The sequence below is a fragment of the Nannobrachium achirus genome (genome assembly GCF_963921795.1).
Source record: "Nannobrachium achirus genome assembly, chromosome: 5".
NCBI lineage: Eukaryota > Metazoa > Chordata > Actinopteri > Myctophiformes > Myctophidae > Nannobrachium > Nannobrachium achirus.
In genome coordinates this window covers 43943519-43961179 of record NC_137814.1, presented here as the reverse complement: position 1 = coordinate 43961179, position 17661 = coordinate 43943519, and the positions used below count along the sequence as shown (strand labels likewise).

Sequence of the window (17661 nt, the reverse complement as noted above, 5' to 3'; positions counted from 1 at the left end):
CACTGGAAAATCAACGAGCGGTCCCATCAAGGGAAATTATTTAAGCACACAGAAAGGAATAGTTAAAAAAAAAGCCTTTAATGACAATGAGCTATTACATATTTAAAAAATAAAGGTCACTAACGCACTGGCACTGGAAGATCTCTAGCCTAAAACATGTAGAACCGCCTAGTTTAAATTATAACTATAGGATTATTATTCAGGATAAAAACTGGCTAACCAAACCTTCTGTTTAGTATTTTATATTCAAATGATATTTTCCCCTAAAGTGAACAGAGCTCTGTCATGTTGCGTCCTACCTGCAGGCGTGCACCACTACAATCAGCTTGTTCCTCTGGGGGCTGTGTCTGACCGTCAGCTGGACCTCTCCCAGAGGGAAATAACTGGGAGCTGAACCACTGGGAGAGAGAGAGACAGAGACAGAGAGAGAGAGAGAAATTATTGAATTGGACTGACTGTCCCACACAACAGTGGTTCCCAAACCTTTTAGCCCGTGACCCAAAAGAGAAATTAGACATTCGTCTAATTTCCAAACCAGTGAATATAGCTGATCTACAAGCTTGTAAATCGTCTATTTTCACTACTTCTGTGTGTTTGTTTGTTTGAAAATGTATACAATTCTTCAATGTTGTGTTTTATGGGGAGGGGGAAATCTTTTGAAATATATATTACAATTTTTGTAGGAAAAGAAAATGGGATTTTTACTTGAGTCGTGACCCATAAAAAGTGGTCTGTGACCCACAAATGGGTCATGATCCACTGTTTGGGAAACAGTGCCTTACATAATGTCCAGCTCACTGTTACATTATCCCATACATACGGTCGTTGTCCGGTGGAAACCATGTCCAAAACCTTCCTTTTTTTAAAATAGTGAAAATAGCCGATCTACGTACAAGCACACAACGCCTCGTGATGTTGTGCTTTTTGTGAGACATTTTTGTATGATGAAGTGGGGCTTTAATTTACGAAAAAACATAACATTTTGAAACTTGGAGATACAAGGTTTCTGCGAGGTTTCTTTGTTCCGGTCGTTCCCTCCTTACTTCTGCAGCTGTCGTAGCCTCTGCTGGAGCTCCTGTGTGGCGTAGGGGTTGGATATGTCCGAGGCGATGCTGGGCGTGGGCTCCTTAACCATCATACCTCCTCCTCCTCCACCGGACAGGTACTGCTGGGAGCCTGAGATGGCCAGGTTGGACGCACTCCTCCCTGCCTCAGCCAAACCTCCGCTCCCCCCTCCTCCTCCTGCACTCGGCCCGTCGCTCAGACCCCCCAGGGAGCTGGAGACCTCCTGGGACTCCCCCGCTCCTCCCGGAGGGTGTTGGTGGTGGTTGTTGAGGAGGTCCTGGGCGGACAGCGACGAGGAGCGGGGCGGATGGGACGAGGAGGAGGAGGAGGAGGGGGGAGGCGGGGGACGGGGGGACTCGGGGGAGGCGGAGGGGCGGGGCGCGGAGGCGGAGTTGGAGCTGGCCGAGCTGGCCTTGCGGACCTGCACGGAGGAGGGCTGGGCGGCGTCCGCCGAGGAGGACGACGCGTCCTTGTCCTGAACACACAGCACCTGTGAGGAGGCAGGGTGGGTTAAGGAGCATTGTTTAAGACCTTTGTTAGCTTTTTAATTACCGTATTCATCAAACTGGCACATCGTTTGCCGAGCGCTCTTTACTTTACTTTGTTATGGATCCCCATTAGCCCTTGCCTAAGCATGGCTATTCTTCCTGGGGTCCGTCACACGGCACACCACATACACATGATGCACAACAACATACAGATATGACAGACAGATAATAGTTTATAGTTTTAGAAAATTAATTTCACAATATTGTACATTTCATGATAAAGCGTTAACCATTCTTCTTACAACTTTTTTTTCATGCCCCCTTTCAGAAAATGTCCCTGTTTTCCAGACTTCTCTTGTCGGCCACTGAGCAGTTCAGCTACATTTAATTACAATTATTTGGGAGTACCATTTGACAGTTTTTTTTGAAGGATTATCAAAACTACAGCTACAGTATATGACAAAGTCATTCTAATGTATTTCAAAATAACATGCGCAGATTGGGCGCCCGCTGGCCTACTGGTCCGGGCGCATACCACTTAGGCATTGCCACATAGGCATGGATGCCTGGCGGCGGCGCCAGTTCGATTCCCGATCCGGACGACCTTTGCCGCATCTCACTCCTCGTCTCTCCCCCCATTTCCTGTCAATCTACTGTCCTATCAATAAAGGCATAAAAGCACCACAGTGCATTTTACCTTAAGAGCCATCTTCATCTTGAGAGTACAGCTGGGTCCAGAGTTCTTGAGAGGGAAGCGCTGGTTGAGAGTCATGCCCTCTGCCTCCAGCAGACGACTCAGAGGCAGAGTCAGCTTCCCCAGAGAGCACTCATGCTTCTCATCCTTCACCTGAGATAGACATTACAAAAATAGGTCATTCAATATCAAAATGAGCCAAATGAGACATTTTGCTCTTACAGTATATCCCGTTTCCCATTGGCATCTCACATAATCACACAATGGTAATTTTGCTCTTATGGTTCACTCAGCGTTAATACACAAGAGTGTGTGATGGACAAACTCGCAATAGTGGTGGACGGTGTTTATAAAAAGCTAACCATGAACAACAATGTTTAATTAATCGGGTGCAATGAATGTACAGTATTTTCCGGACTATAAGGCGCACCGGACTATAAGGCGCACTGTCAATGAATGGTCTATTTTCAAACTGTTTTCATATATAAGGCGCACCGGACTATAAGGCGCACATAATAGACGCTAACGTTGCGTTATGCATCCAACAGATGGAGCTGTGCTAAAGGGAGTGTCAATGTCAATGAATGATCCATATATAAGGCGCACTGGACTATAAGGCGCACTGTAGTTTTTTGAGAAAATTAAAGGCTTTTAACTCTTTGAGTGCCACCTTTTCACCACTAGAGGGCGCCCAGTGGCTCTAGAAAATCCCATTTCCCATGCTGGTATATGCTGAAGCCCTGCAGCCATGACATGCCTGAACACTTTCCTTTGTGCATGTACAGGAAGAGGATGAAGTTAGCTTGAAGTTAGCTATTGGCTACCAAGCATTTTAGAAGATCTATTTTCGGCAATTTAGCCACGATTAAACCTTGCACACCTCATGCATGGGAAAAAAACAGAGAAGAATGAGCTCTAAAAAATCCAATGCAATCCTGGATTGCATTGGAGTGGATTTGTGCAGTTTGTTCACAGCTTTCAAACAAAAAAATCCGATTGGAAATCCGTTCAGGCATTCTTGAGATAATAGCCATTATGTTTTACATGTTATGTAAACAAACATGGCTGCCCTGTATGTTAGATGGGGTTGTATGGGGGTGGAACATGCAAAATCGCGATTGAAATCATGTTCACTAGATTTGATGGGGTCCAAAAAAAAATTAAAAAAAAAAAAAAAAAATCATTTTTTTTTTTTTTTTCCGGCACTCTGGGATGCGATAATATATCCCGAACTAATTCGGGATAGGCACTCAATGAGTTAAGTGCGCCTTATAGTCCGGAAAATACGGTAATTAGAAAGATTGCACCACCACTGCCATGATGAAAAGGTCAATATATGCCATTTCCACCCGATAGGACTGATCCTGTCATTTTGATTTTGACCTTTTCAACCCAAAAGGTCAAAATCACTTAGTATGATCATTCATACCAATTGTCATGAAAATCTGCATACGTTCTCGAGTTAAAAAGACAGTTGCACGCAGGAAATATCAGCTCCACAAGCTCACAACACATTGTGATTCGTTATCTGTGGTGCTAAAAGTCCATATTATATGATATTATATATTTTTTAGAGGAGATAAAAATAAAATGGGTGTCACACCTCGACCTCCAGCTCCTGGCTTTTAGGGTTGTGGATGAGGAAGGTGAAAGCTTCTTCCCAAACCGGTTCATTGGTCTTGTATCTGGTCTGATCGAGGAACAGAGAAAGACAGCGTAGTAGCACATCATATGATTAACACTGCTAGTACTATGCACTGTGTGAAAGTGGACAGTTTGCCTATCATAGTCCAATTGTAATATGGCTTAAAGTGGAAAACCACCCCTTTGTCAATATTGAACTGTCATTAATATACCTTAGATTTTGGGGTTTGTATAGTAAATCACACCGGTGTGATTTACAATACAAACCACAAAATCAATCCTCCAGTTCTAGGCAACTCAGAAGGGGGGTGACTTTTTTTCTTATTTCCACACTCCTCTAAGGTATATTAATGACATGGTTCAATATTGAAAATGGGTGGTCGTCCCCTTTAATGTGATTCTCAACATGGTCTTCAATTTCCACAGGTGTCTGTTTGTAAAAGCACCACCTGCTATAAATAATAGCAGACGTACTATTATTCACTTTTGGTTAGCGGCCTGAACAAAGTGTCTTGTAGAACGACTGGTTTGGTTTGATGTTGGTCTTACCTTGCTCTCAAAGGATTTGTGTCCAACTGTGAACTGGACAAATGGACTGGGGTCGCTGCTCACTTTTTTACCAGACTGCAGAAAAGCAATAGCAAAATAAAACAAATTAGCGATATTCACTATAACTTCCCTCTGTGGGATCAATAAAGCTATCTCTATCTTTCTAAAATGGATGGTATAATTGGAATGTTAACGCTTCACTATACTTATTTGTTGTTCTTTGATAACCGTTTAATGCCAACACTTATTTTGCTTTTTCTTTACCTACAGTATCTTACCTACTGGTCGATTATTTAAACACAGCAAACTCTGAATGTACAGCATTCATTGAACATTCAAAACTCTGACATTAGCTTCTATGCTATAATACGAAACTTTATATAACATGCAATATACACTTATATACTTGATAATGACAACAACTACATCTCACATTTTAGTTCTTAATGGTAAAATGTGATTTGAGAGGGGAAAATAATTATATAATTACAGAGAAAAGTAAATGAAGTGTAAAACCCATTTTACACTTAATTAGGTAGAGAGCTCTAAACAGATGTTCGCCAGACACCAGAAATCATTTCAGATTTGAAGAGTTAAGTCTCCAACAGACCGATTGGTTTAGTGGATAATTAGCTTACTAGAAAACATTGTTATTTACAAGAGCTTGTTAAATGATTTAGTCCACAAGTACAATTAAAAGAGTTTGTGAGTTGATTAATCATATTTCACAACAATGGTCAGTAGCTGGAGTCAACAGGCAAGGCATTTTGAATGCTAAAGCAGGGCCGCCGTGGGAATAAGTCATGTACAACTTCTTCAAACTATTCCTAAAACTAGTATAGGATACATAACCCTAGTCTGAAAGATCTATATCTGACATAGATAAACTAATCATTGCATTTGGTCTCTTCTTGAAGATAGCTGCCTGTAGTTATGCACATTAACCTTCATACATCTAGTGTATTCTCTCTCCATGTCCATCTTTCACTATGTCTGCCTGTCTGCATCTTAGAGGTAAGGTGTGCTCTGTTGGCGTCATGTTACCTTGATGGCTTTACTGACTGAGGCCTTCTTCAGCCCCTCAGAGTTGAACTCTAACGGATTGCGCTTTGATTTCCCCAGTGACAAGGTAGGAAGAGAAGCAGACACACACAAGCACGCACACAGACAGACACAGACGCACCACCCGGGTTATTAGGGAGAGGAGGCGGGACGTGCAAGATGATGGACAAGGAAGAAGAAGGTTATTGATTGATGATTGACACACCGCCTCCACCACCACCAAAACCATAATGCGAGACAGACAGTTAAAACAACATGGATGATCACAAGGTTAATGTATTTAAAATGGAGACAAGGTCACGACACAAAGTCATTGGTTAGAACCAATAAGAATGGACCACATGGAGTCAACAGTCAAGCGAGAAGAACTGACATATTTATGAAATTAGCTGACAATAAAAAGGTTTTATTAGTGTTCAGCCTGTTGTAAGCACATTGAAACAATGGAAACAAATCTTGACTTGTTATTCTTATTGTTTTTAACCACTTAATGACTTAAACCCTCTAGAGTTTTCGATCTAAACCAATTCTGCAACAATATTCTTCTCACATACTGTAGTGGCAAGAAAATCAAAAGATTTTGTCATTAAGTCAACCAAACCAAAAAACTCTGGCATCCTCAATTTGGGCAAATTCCCCAAATGTTTAAAATGCTTTGACATTATTATTATGATTATATATATATGTTACAGTATGGTTGGGTAACTCAGGACGTTCATTGTAAGAGCGCTTGTTTCGTTCACCACACACTAATCACCACCAGATGGCGACGACAGCCCATAGACAGCCATTCACTAGTGCAGGCGCTGACGTCACTCGTTTGCGACTCTCTTTCTTTATTTACTAGCCTAGCTGGGCGGTGTTTAGCCATTAGCTTAGCCATTAGCTTAGCCATTAGCTTACTATGAGCGTTTATCGTGGGCTTGCCCAGGCCTTACGGCCTGGGCATAAATATAACGATTGCATTCACCACGGCTTCGTAACTCGCGCGGCGCTCCGCCGGCCGCGCGGCCCTGGCCCGCTCTTCGCGGCCACTCGCGCCTGCGGCGCTCGGGGGCGAAGAGCAGGACCAAGGTCCGCTGGCCTTCGCGCCGCTTGCAATGTCGTGGACAATCGAGCGGCCCCGCCTGGAGGACGTTGTTGTGGGCGACCGCTTGTTCCGCCCCGTGCGGCACCACGAGTGCTCCGTTTCTCGACCGTCCTGTTCCTCTAACAAACCGTGACATATATATATATATATATATATATATATATATTTTTTTTTTTTTTTTTTTTTCAAAAATAGAAGATCTACAATCTTATAGTGCTACAAGTTCGGAGCATGTAGATCAGCTATTATAAATGTTTTTTTTGTCTTCTTTTTTTTCATACAACTAAGTATACAGGGCTTTAAGCCTCTGTGTCCTCAGAATCCCCATATTAGCTATGGAGATAGGATCCTGTGTTTGCTGCCACCTGGTGGTACAATTACACTCTCAAAATTGTGTGGCATTTGAGACAACATGACAGTTACTTACCGGTACTATTAAACAAAAAACATATGTTATCACTATGTGTTCGTAGTGTTCATGTTGCATTACTGATATATAGGTTATAACATACTTAACTGTCATGTCATGTCATGTCATGTCATGTTAACATGTTATCAACCTAGGTTGTTAAAAGGTTACACAAACATATCGTCACTGTCGGGCAGAAACCTCGTATCTCCAAGTTTCAAATTTGTAAATTTTTTCGCTAAGCAAAGCCCGGCTTCATCATACAAGGCCGTCGCACAAAAGTAGTGAAAACAGCAGATCTACAAGCACACAACGCCTCGCGGTGCGAGGCGTTGTGTGCTTGTAGATCGGCTGGTTTCTTTTTTTTTTTTTTTTTTTTTTTTTTTAATAATTTTTATCCCACAATTTTGTAACCCATTTTTTCACCCAGTGCTAATTGCCTATGTAATCCTGGGCTCTGCTCTCCTTCTGCCGCGCCTGGGGAGACAACGGACTGACCTCATGCTTCCTTCTATGCATGAGGAGTCCAAGTTGCTTCTTTTCACCTGACAGTGGAGATTTCCCTGGTTTGGACGTAGCGCGTGGAAGGAACACGTTATTCCAACCAGTTCCTTTCCCCTCCATCAGGCGCCCCGGCTGGCCAGGGGGAGGCATTATTGAGACCAGGATTACGTGCATGTTTTTGTGAGGGTATCAACCCTAGGAGACACGGGGAGAACATGCAAACTCCACACAGAAAGGCCCTATCGCCAACCCCACCTAGGGTGTGGGCGCTGATGACGAGGAGGAGGAACACGCCGCCAGCGCCCACAGCGTCCCCCGGCGGGAATCGAACCCAGGACCTTCTAGCTGTGAGGCGAAGCGCTAACCACTGCGCCACCGTGCCCCCAGATCGGCTGGTTTCACTAGTTTAAATCATTTTTAAAATGAAAAATACTAAGCGAACGGTTTTAGACATACAAGGTTTTCACCCGACAACGACGATATACATATACAACAAAGTGTTGTCAAGTAACACTCCACAATACTTATTAAGAGTGTAAGGGGCGTAACCATAGAGATCCAAGGGTAAAGCCATCCACATGTGGGGGAAAACAAGTAGGATGAAGGGATGGCAATCCACTAATAGTTAATCCTCCATAATCTACTGTCCTCTCATATTCATTTAATTCCATTCCTTTCCTTTCATTGCTGTCAGGCAGAAACCTCATACAGTAACTCCTATTTCAACATTTCCTGAAAAGTAACAGTTTTGGTTTTGGACATGCAGAGAGACCACACCCACCTGGCATTACACAGTCAAATAAACAATAAAAAGAATATTTTAGCTTCAGAACACACTTTAGCAAAGCCGGGTGCTAAATGAAGCAGCTGGAATTCTGTTAAGTCATATCGAAACAATCACCCAATTTGACTTAACTTCTTTTGACGGATTGTTTAATTTGTTTGACACTACTAATTATTGGAAAGGCATTAGTGTTGGCGCTGAGGCGCCAAAAAACAATCACATTAACCTTCTCTAAGGGGAAATTTCGAGAGATAGATTTTCAACAATGAGCTCTGGCCAGACTTATTTAGTTTTATAGGAAAACTAATTCCAATCTCCACACAGAAAATAAAGTTGAAGTTGAACTGATCTGATGCAGCTTCTCGGTGGAAGTAATACAGTGGCTTTAACAAGAGTTTTCTAACCAGAAAGTCTGCACATATTGTCCCACTTCTCTGTTTGACTTGTGTTGTAATTGCTGAGATACTGTACATTACAGACAATTTGATTCACGTCAAACATTTGCAAAATTAATTACATTAGTAATTCAGCCAAGGTTAAAGTCTTTATGCTCGTCGTGCTTTCAATCCAAACACAGACAGACGGACGCACGCACACAGTGAAGATGCATCACACGATAATAAAAAACTAAAACCTGTTAACATTAAGGCCAATTCATGCTTCGTCACATTACCTTTTCATCAAATGTCACACAACAAAATTTAAGCATTAATGAGCCATCATATGGCCTATATTAAAACACACAATAATAAAGACCCCAACATGGCATTAATCAGACTACATATTGACTATTAAAGCAGACAAACAGCCAGTGGACTCACAAAGAGGCTTCTATAGAGAGAAGCAGTGTTCTCACAGAACACCAGCCCAGCCGCACGCCTCTCTTTGAGGAAACCACTGCCCAAGTTCCCCTCGAACACACTCTTCACAGGAGGAAGAGGAGGAGGAGGCGGAGAGGAGAGGAGAAGCAAAGGAGAAGAAAAATAGTCTGAAAAGAGGCAAGTCAGGCTTCTGCTATGGAATCATGTCAATCTAATATTGATATTAATGAAGTGCTTTGCTTATTGATAAATATCTGTACCTGTGTAGAATCTTCTTATGATATATAGAAATAATACAATACATATGAACATTTTGTCCGTCATCATTTACATAAGAGTATCTAGCAAATAGCAATATGGGAAGAGAAATGGAAACAGAAACTGTAACATTACTGTATTTCTCTTGAACACATTTGTATTTGTTTAAATTATAATTAACTTAAAGTAATGGAAACACATCAAAGCCTATCCTCAAAATGGGTGTCTAAATGGGAGCATGGCAGGAAAGGTGCAGTATGAAGGGCTTTTCCCCTTTGTTTATGCCGTTAACACTTTAAACATTCAGAAACACTTTAGTCCCAACATTCCCTCATGCTGCACCTTTAAGATGAGATGGACAGAGCAGCAAAGTAAGGAAGTGAGGAAAGAGAATGGAAAAAGACCAAGTAGATGGTGGGCTAGCATACAGCTAACACCTCCGATAATATATAAAATACTATGTTTTGTTTTATATATATAGGCTTTTAATAATTAATAACAGTCACAACTATGTATTAACCACTTAATACACACCTATTCTGGGGTGAACATTTCAGCGAAAATAGCAGATCTACAAGCTCACAACGGGTTGCAAAATCAAAGTCATGCATTGTGAGCCTGCTAATTTCGGCGAGGAGCTTTAGTATTGAGAGTATTGAGAAGCAGACCTAGCATAGAGCCTGGCGGGACCCCAGTCAACTAGGTATAGGGTTTAAGTGGTTAAATTCAATGTAGTGTACAGCTAACAGCCACAACAATGTATTAAATACAATAGAGCACATTATTGACTATTAAGAGACAGTGATTGAAACATTAGTATGATCTCAGTATGATACTTCCCTAATGGCTGTTTAGGGTATTACATAATATGTAATACATGTCATGACTTGATAAAAATGAAAGGAAGATTAAACGAGGAAAAACGTTCAATTTCCCAGTGACATGCTCTAAATATAGATCTAGAAAGAAAGATTTATTCATCGCCATGAAATCAATCCCGTCATCTTTCTGCACATGGGGGACGTGCAGAGAATGTTAGAGAGGCAGGGGCTGATATTTCTAAAAGGGTCTTTTGGTGGACCTCCAAGCTCACCACACTGAACTAAGCATAATCAAATCAATACTGGAGATACGGAGTAACGGCATGGATTTCACAGGGCAATTCTTTCAACATACGATGCTGCATTCAAGTTCAGGAGAGTTTGGACAAGGCAATTCTCTTGAATGCTGCCTTCAGGTATGGCATGGAAAGAGGGCATTTGCATTTCTTTCACCATAGTGAAAACTGCATTCACGGTCTGGAGAGGGCACCTTTTACGGATGGATAAAAGGGCAGGGGCTCAAGCTCCCTTTGATGTCTATGTGTGCATGTGCCTGCTGCACATTACTACTAGTGGATCCCAGGAGGACTTTCCATCAGTGTGACTTACCGGCAGGTTGCGGGCAGAGTCCAGAAACACCACCAGCAGAGCCGAGGACAGACCGTCGTTGGCGTGTCCCCTGTCTGCCTTGATGCTGGTCAGAGCCTGTGGACAGACAGCAGTCAATTAACCTTTTATTTGCCGAGCTGCATTTCCGGTACCACTTAAACCCTCTATAATTGGTAAAACGGACCTGTAAATAACTAGCTTGATACAGTCTTTCTCTACCAAATCTTTGGCCAAAAAATAGCTGATCTACAAGCGCATTGTTGTGCTCTTGTAGATCTGCTATTTTGTTGTTTTTTGTTGTTCCACCCCAGGATAATGGATGGTGGGGATATTTACATCATGATGCGACGACGCCACAGAAAGAACGCCACAGAAGAAAACAAGCCGTGATGAATGATCGCAGGTCTATAAGTATTCAGAAGTACCTCATGTCTTTGTCTAAATTGGCATTGTTCTATATTGTTCGGTGTTTTAAAATAGAGGTACATGCAGTTGCAGGTCTATAATATTCCAAAATGTCACCATGTCCTGGTGGTTGTTGGTGGGTGAATACATACTAACAGGATACTATCTTGGGCCATCGTGGCTTTCGAGTGACTGCAGGGGCTAAAGTTTGAACCCAGTATACAAAAACAAACATGCACGCCCAAAGAAAGTCGTTTTAGGCTCTCTTATTTATTTGACCAAGCCGCAGCAGAGCGGACGTTTTGTCCAGAACCTTCCTCAGCGTGACAATCAGGGTTCCCACACATCTTTACCAATTAATTTCCAAAACTTTTCCAAGACTTTTCCAGAATATTTAACCCGACTTCCAGGACTATATAACAATAATTCAGCTCAATAACAAGTCGCTTACTCCTATGCGCAAATAATCATATTTCAACTGGGGACCCCGGGCACCCTGAGTAGAGGAATTTTGTATAACACGGTTTTATTGTGAAAATAGCCGATCTACATGCTCACAACGCCTCGCAATTGTGAGCATGTAGATCAGCTATTTTCACAATTTCTGCCTCTATATATTTGACAATTTGGCCAATGTTTAATTTGTCATTTCAGAAGTATTAACAAAATCAATAACCAAAGACAATGCATAGCTATTTTTTCCAGGACCTTCCAGGACCCTTGATCAATTCCAAAACTTTTCCAGTACTGGAAAAATATTTTTCTAATTTCAAAATATTTCCAGGAATTTCATGACCGTGGGAACCCTGGACAATTGACCGATCGCTATGCCCCTCCTAAAGCCGTGCTTGCCCAATGCCACGTTTAGCGACAGGTTACTAAGGCGGGTGCCTTGGCAAGCTGCCATGGCGGCGTGCAGCAATAGCACCCAGCTGCAGACTAACCTGCCACAAACGTCCAGGAAGAAAACAATAGCATATACTAAAGTCAGATTAACATACAGTACACAAGTGTTACCAGTTATATTTTCTCATGAAGTGCTCCTAAATTATTCCCGTGGGTTTGTGTAGGTCAGTGCAATCCGTTCTGTTTTTGTTTCAGTGTTTGTGACACGGAAGCGAGTGGGTGGGACGTTCGCGAACGAATCAAGTCTTTTGAACGGCTCTTTGAAATGAACGATATGATTCGGTTCACAGTAGGGAGCCGTTCCTTTCTATGAACAGTGGTGGGAAAAGTACTACATTTCTTTACTTAGGTAAACATATCAATACTGCAATCAAGTTTGGAATGTTATTAATGTACTAGAGTAAAAGTAAAATAGTATTGGTATCAAAATGTACTTAAAGTACCAATATTAGAACGTACTCATTATGCAGAATGTCCTGTTTCACAGGTTTTCTAATGAGTAAAATGTAGAAAAATAATTTGCAAATAGCTGATCTACAAGCTCACAATGCATCGCAACGTGACACATTGTGAGCTTGTAGATCACCTATTTTCAAATGCCAGAAATGTATCCAATGGCCAAAATGTACAGGCCTATTTGGGTGGAAGTGATTTACAATCATAATCAAAATCTACAAAGTAACCAGTAACTAAAATGAGCCAGTCTTTTGAACGGCTCTTTGAAAGGAACGGATCTCAGAGATCCGGTTCACTTCAAAGAACCATAAATCCCATCTCTATCTAGCAGCCAGACTAGCGGTACACCGATGCGCGCCGCCATGGCAGCTTGCCAAGTCTGCTGCGTTAGTAACCTGTTGCTAACTTGGCATTGGACGAGGACGGCTTTAGGAGGGGCATAGCGATCGGCTAATTATCACGCTGAAGAAGGTGTAAAGAGTGGAGAGAGTGTTTTTTACTGGTGATTCAGTCAGAGTGTATGAAAGGGTGCGCTCGTTTTATTGTCCACGACATTGCAAGCGGCGCGAAGGCCAGCGGACCTTGGTCCTGCTCTTCGCCCCCGAGCGCCGCAGGCGCGAGTGGCCGCGAAGAGCGGGCCAGGGCCGCGCGGCCGGCGGAGCGCCGCGCGAGTTACGAAGCCGTGGTGAATGCAATCGTTATATTTATGCCCAGGCCGTAAGGCCTGGGCAAGCCCACGATAAACGCCCGCGCAGTCCGGTGCGCATTTCCGAACGCACCCTTTCCCCACACTCGGACTGAAACACCAGTAAAAAACACCATCCCGTAAAGAGTGTGAGCGCTGGTGGCACTGACACCACTGACAGACAAGGGAAATGAAACACACAGTCTTACCTGGTCTAATCTCTCTGGAGTAGACAGCAGAGACAGCCACTCCAGTTTGAGATGTAGCTTCCCTGTTGCCACTTCATCCATCACAAACCACTGGGCAAAAACAAAAACATATTAGTTAACCATAATTCATAGTTTCATACAGCCTTTTTCTAGATCAAAGGACAACACCCCATAAGGTAACATGTGACAGATTCATTATTAGAAAAAGTGAGATATAGATATACTGACAGGCAGACAGACAGACAGACAGACAGACAGACAGACAGACAGACAGACAGACAGACAGACTGCATAATCACAATCAAAATAAAAAGTGATGATACAATACAAAAACAAGCAATAAAGCAATATACTTTAACAATACAATCTTAACATGGTATTAAATAAGAAATTAAGGGCTAGTGAGTGAATTGTTCTTCATGGCGAATTATCCCCATAACAATACAATCTTAACATGGTATTAAATAAAAAAAAATAAGGGCTAGTGAGTGAATTGTTCTTCGTGGCAAATTATCCCCATTTGCATTCCATTATAGACACATTTTAATTAGAAATCAAAAATGCAAATGACTGAGTTAAAAAAAGCAATTAAAAGTCAGCAGAATACCTCTTCAACCTTCTGTTCCTTCTCCAGCTCAGCCATGTCAATCACCAGACTGCAAGCAAGTCACAAACAAAACCATTTAGAGAAAATCACAACAGTACAGCAGAAGGCTTCTGAATCACAACGATTAAAGGACAACTTTGTTTTTTTTACAACAAGGGTTCATATTTTAGATCCATTTGCTTCTTTCTATTGTTTTAGTGAGTGGCCAAATATGTATTTTTAGACACAATAAGCCCATTCCTAAGATGCACCGCAATCTTTCATGGGAAGATGTGACATAATGGGAGCTAGTAACAAAGAAATTGCCAGCTTATTGTGTCTAAAAATACATATTTAGCCACTTGTACGCATGCCCCCACCCACTGAAATCAAAATACTCAAATCACGAAAACAATAAAAAGCAGTAAATGAAAACATTTTAACACTCACCTTTTCTTTTCTCTAATTACAATCTAAAATATGAACCCTTGTGGTAAAAAAACAAAGTTGTCCTTTAACTGTGTTTTTGAACGAGGTCAAAGCAAATAACCTGCTTATTATCAAATCACTTGTTAGAGACTATAATTCAAGATGTGTCAGGTGGAAATGGTTTGGCAATTTTATGGAAAAACTAAAAACGTTTGCTTAGCCGGGTTGCCTACCCATAGCCTTGTGGATGCGTAGCCAGACAATATCACTGTTGCAATGGCAGATTTGTTTGGAACCAGGCTAGCCTACCCAGGGCCCACAAACTTAGCCAAATGGAATAGAATCTGAAAAATGTGCAATCCTGCTCTACCCCACAACTGGGTATTCAGTAAAGTGTAGTGTTGATCATATTCCTGTGAGGTGATTGTACAGACTAAACAAAACTTATACAGTACCGTCCCAGGAAGTCATCTTTATCTGTGTCTTCGTCAAACAGTTCTATCTCCAGGATCTTTCCTGTGTGGTCGTACACCAGAGCCTGACAGAGAAACACAATTGCTTACAATGGAATTGGACAACAACAGTCATGTGATAAAGCCAAGCATAATAGGGAAGGATGAGAATGGAAGAATGGCAAAACGTGATTAAAAACATTTATAAACGTGTGTTGAGAAATACAGCATCTGCTAAATGTATATTTAGACAAACTGTGTGTATATGTTATAAATACCACAAAAACACCATCATAATAATCACCTACCAAACACAAATGTCTATACTTTTTGTGTTATGTTCAAATTAAATACGCAAGACAGACTGACAGACATAATGCGTATGGATTTGAGCATCATATCGTCGCTGTCGGGCAGAAGCCTCGTATCTCCAAGTTTAAAATTTGCACGTTTTTTTCGCGAAGTAAAGTCCTGCTTCATCAAACATGGCAGTCACACAAAAGTAGTGAAAACAGCAGATCTACAAGCACACAACGCCTCGCACCGCGAGGCGTTGTGTGCTTGTAGATCGGCTGTTTTCACTAGTTTAGTTATTTTTATTAAATGATAAAAACTAATGGTTTTGAACATACAAGGTTTCCACCCGACAACGACGACATATTGCACATACAACGTTTCCCCACAGCATGTTGTGCTTACCTCGTACACCTCGTTCCATTTAGGATTGACCGTCTCATGGATGACCTTGCTCTGGAAGAGCTGGGTTCCCAGTTGGATGACTCCATAGGGGTCTGACTTGCCTTTGATCAGTCCTCCCAGGAACCTGTCTTTACCCAGGAGGTCCTGGGCCTCCAGGAAGTGGATCCGCAACACACCCTGAGAGAACCAAGCCATGACAGTAAGATGGCAAGATATGGTTGGACCAATCACTTTGGTGGAGATTTGTATGTTAGTACGGGGACTGCCCATTAGTCTGAAGGTTCATTAGTCCGAAGGTTCATTAGTCCGAATTTAGTTAGGGTTACTGAGGTTAGGGTTCAGTCCTGCTTCTTACAGTTGAGAAACATCTCCAGAATTAAGTAATTCCTCACCTTTACAGACCTTGAGAAAGTAATCAATGCATTCATCACTTCACGTCTAGACTATTGTAACTCCCTGTATTCCGGACTCCCCTAAAAGACCATCTCTCGCCTCCAACTCATACAAAATTCAGCAGCTAGACTACTCACAAACACCAGGAGGCTTGACCACATCACACATCACCTCCCTGCATTGGCTGCCAGTGAGTTTTAGAATTGATTTTAAGAGGCATGATGGGAATTGACCCAGGCACCTCGCCTCTGGAATGCCCTACCCCAGGAACTGAGGGATTCAAACTCGGTAGCATCTTTTAAAACACTTATGAAAACCTACCTCTACACCAAGGCCTTCCCTTAGATTACTTGTTTATTGTTTTTATTGTTATTTTTATTATTCTTTTGTTGTAATGATTTTATTGCTGCTTATTTGATGCACTGTATTTTTTTGCTACTGTAAAGCACTTTGTAACGTTGTTTTGAAAAGCGCTTTATAAATAAAGTTTATTATATTATTATCATTATATATGAGCTGTTATTACATTATGAGTTGCTACACATATATGACACAATTATTTGGAAGTTTGAGGAGGAGGACATTTCTGAAGGAAGGCGTTTGTCTAAATACAGATACCAGATGGGCTATTTTAATGTATAAATATTTAGTAAAGTAAACGCATTGCCTAATTTACCTAATAGCGTTTGTAGGCTTGATGTGTAGTTTAACCTGTAAAATATTATTGCTATATTTCTGACTGGACTGTCCAAAAGAGATAGGATGGGGGAAATATGGCTTCAGACCAAGGTTTCTAGCAGTAGGTTTTCAGTTAGAGTTTAATTAGAGATAATGGGCCACACAGACAAACTCACAAACTTGAATAGAATGTTCAAGATATTACTAGTCTTTTCAGATACATTATACAGTATACACTATACACTCGTATTGTTCTCACTGCTCACCTCTGGACTGACTGTATTTAATACTTCATACAACATACATAACATTGTTTCAGATTCTTTAAAATACCAGGTATGGAGTATGGACATGGCATTAGAGTGTTTTGAACGGTTTCTCTCAAGACTGATTTGTGTGCGTGACCACACACGTTTGCAAGTAGAAGTGTCTCTAGTCTACACCAGAATGTGTTTGCTTGCATGTGTGTGTGTGTGTGTGTGTGTGTGTGTGTGTGTGTGTGTGTGTGTGTGTACGTACCTTGGGCATGGGGAAGCGTAGCTGGGCCAGTTCTGCTTCTCCCACAAGAGGAATGGTGATTCTGTTTGGAAGAACCAGGTAACTGTAGATGATGTCCTGGATGATGTTGTCACACAGGCCACTGTTGGACAGAGACAGGGACAGAGACAGAGAGAGTTAGACACACAGACATAGAGAGACAGAGTGAGAGAGACAGACAGAGCGAAGAGATGGAGAAACACAGAGAGACACACAAAGAGGGACAGAGACAGAAAGAGAGAGGCAGATTGAGAATTGAATTGAATTGAGAGCAAGACAGAGGGAGAAACAGAGAGAGAGGGAGAGAAGGTGGTTAGAGGAAGCATATACTGTAGATATTATCATATAGATATTCATTTTACCCAGATGAGAGAAGATGCTGACCATGCACAACTTCTACAATGTAAGACACATTTCTAGTTTGCAGA

The 17661-nt window shown here is 41.7% G+C and overlaps 1 protein-coding gene across 3 annotated transcripts in view; it reads right to left on the bottom strand.

Moving 5' to 3' along the window:
- LOC308285760 (extended synaptotagmin-2-like) overlaps window positions 1–17661 on the bottom strand; it is a gene marked incomplete at its 3' end in the record, with an annotated part of 76609 nt that overhangs the window by 5621 nt on the left and 53327 nt on the right. For 2 of the 3 annotated variants that reach the window (XM_080726620.1, XM_080726621.1), the window contains exons 9-19: window positions 17216–17336; window positions 15626–15802; window positions 14930–15012; window positions 14067–14115; window positions 13460–13549; window positions 10799–10894; window positions 4441–4515; window positions 3851–3937; window positions 2251–2400; window positions 1044–1555; window positions 300–398 (exon numbers count right to left, since the gene is read on the bottom strand). In XM_080726620.1, the coding sequence (XP_080582746.1) occupies window positions 300–398; window positions 1044–1555; window positions 2251–2400; window positions 3851–3937; window positions 4441–4515; window positions 10799–10894; window positions 13460–13549; window positions 14067–14115; window positions 14930–15012; window positions 15626–15802; window positions 17216–17336 (1539 nt within the window). Of the gene's footprint in view, window positions 1–299; window positions 399–1043; window positions 1556–2250; window positions 2401–3850; window positions 3938–4440; window positions 4516–9110; window positions 9213–10798; window positions 10895–13459; window positions 13550–14066; window positions 14116–14929; window positions 15013–15625; window positions 15803–17215; window positions 17337–17661 lie in introns of all 3 variants that reach the window. The other variant, XM_080726619.1, reaches the window with a different exon arrangement.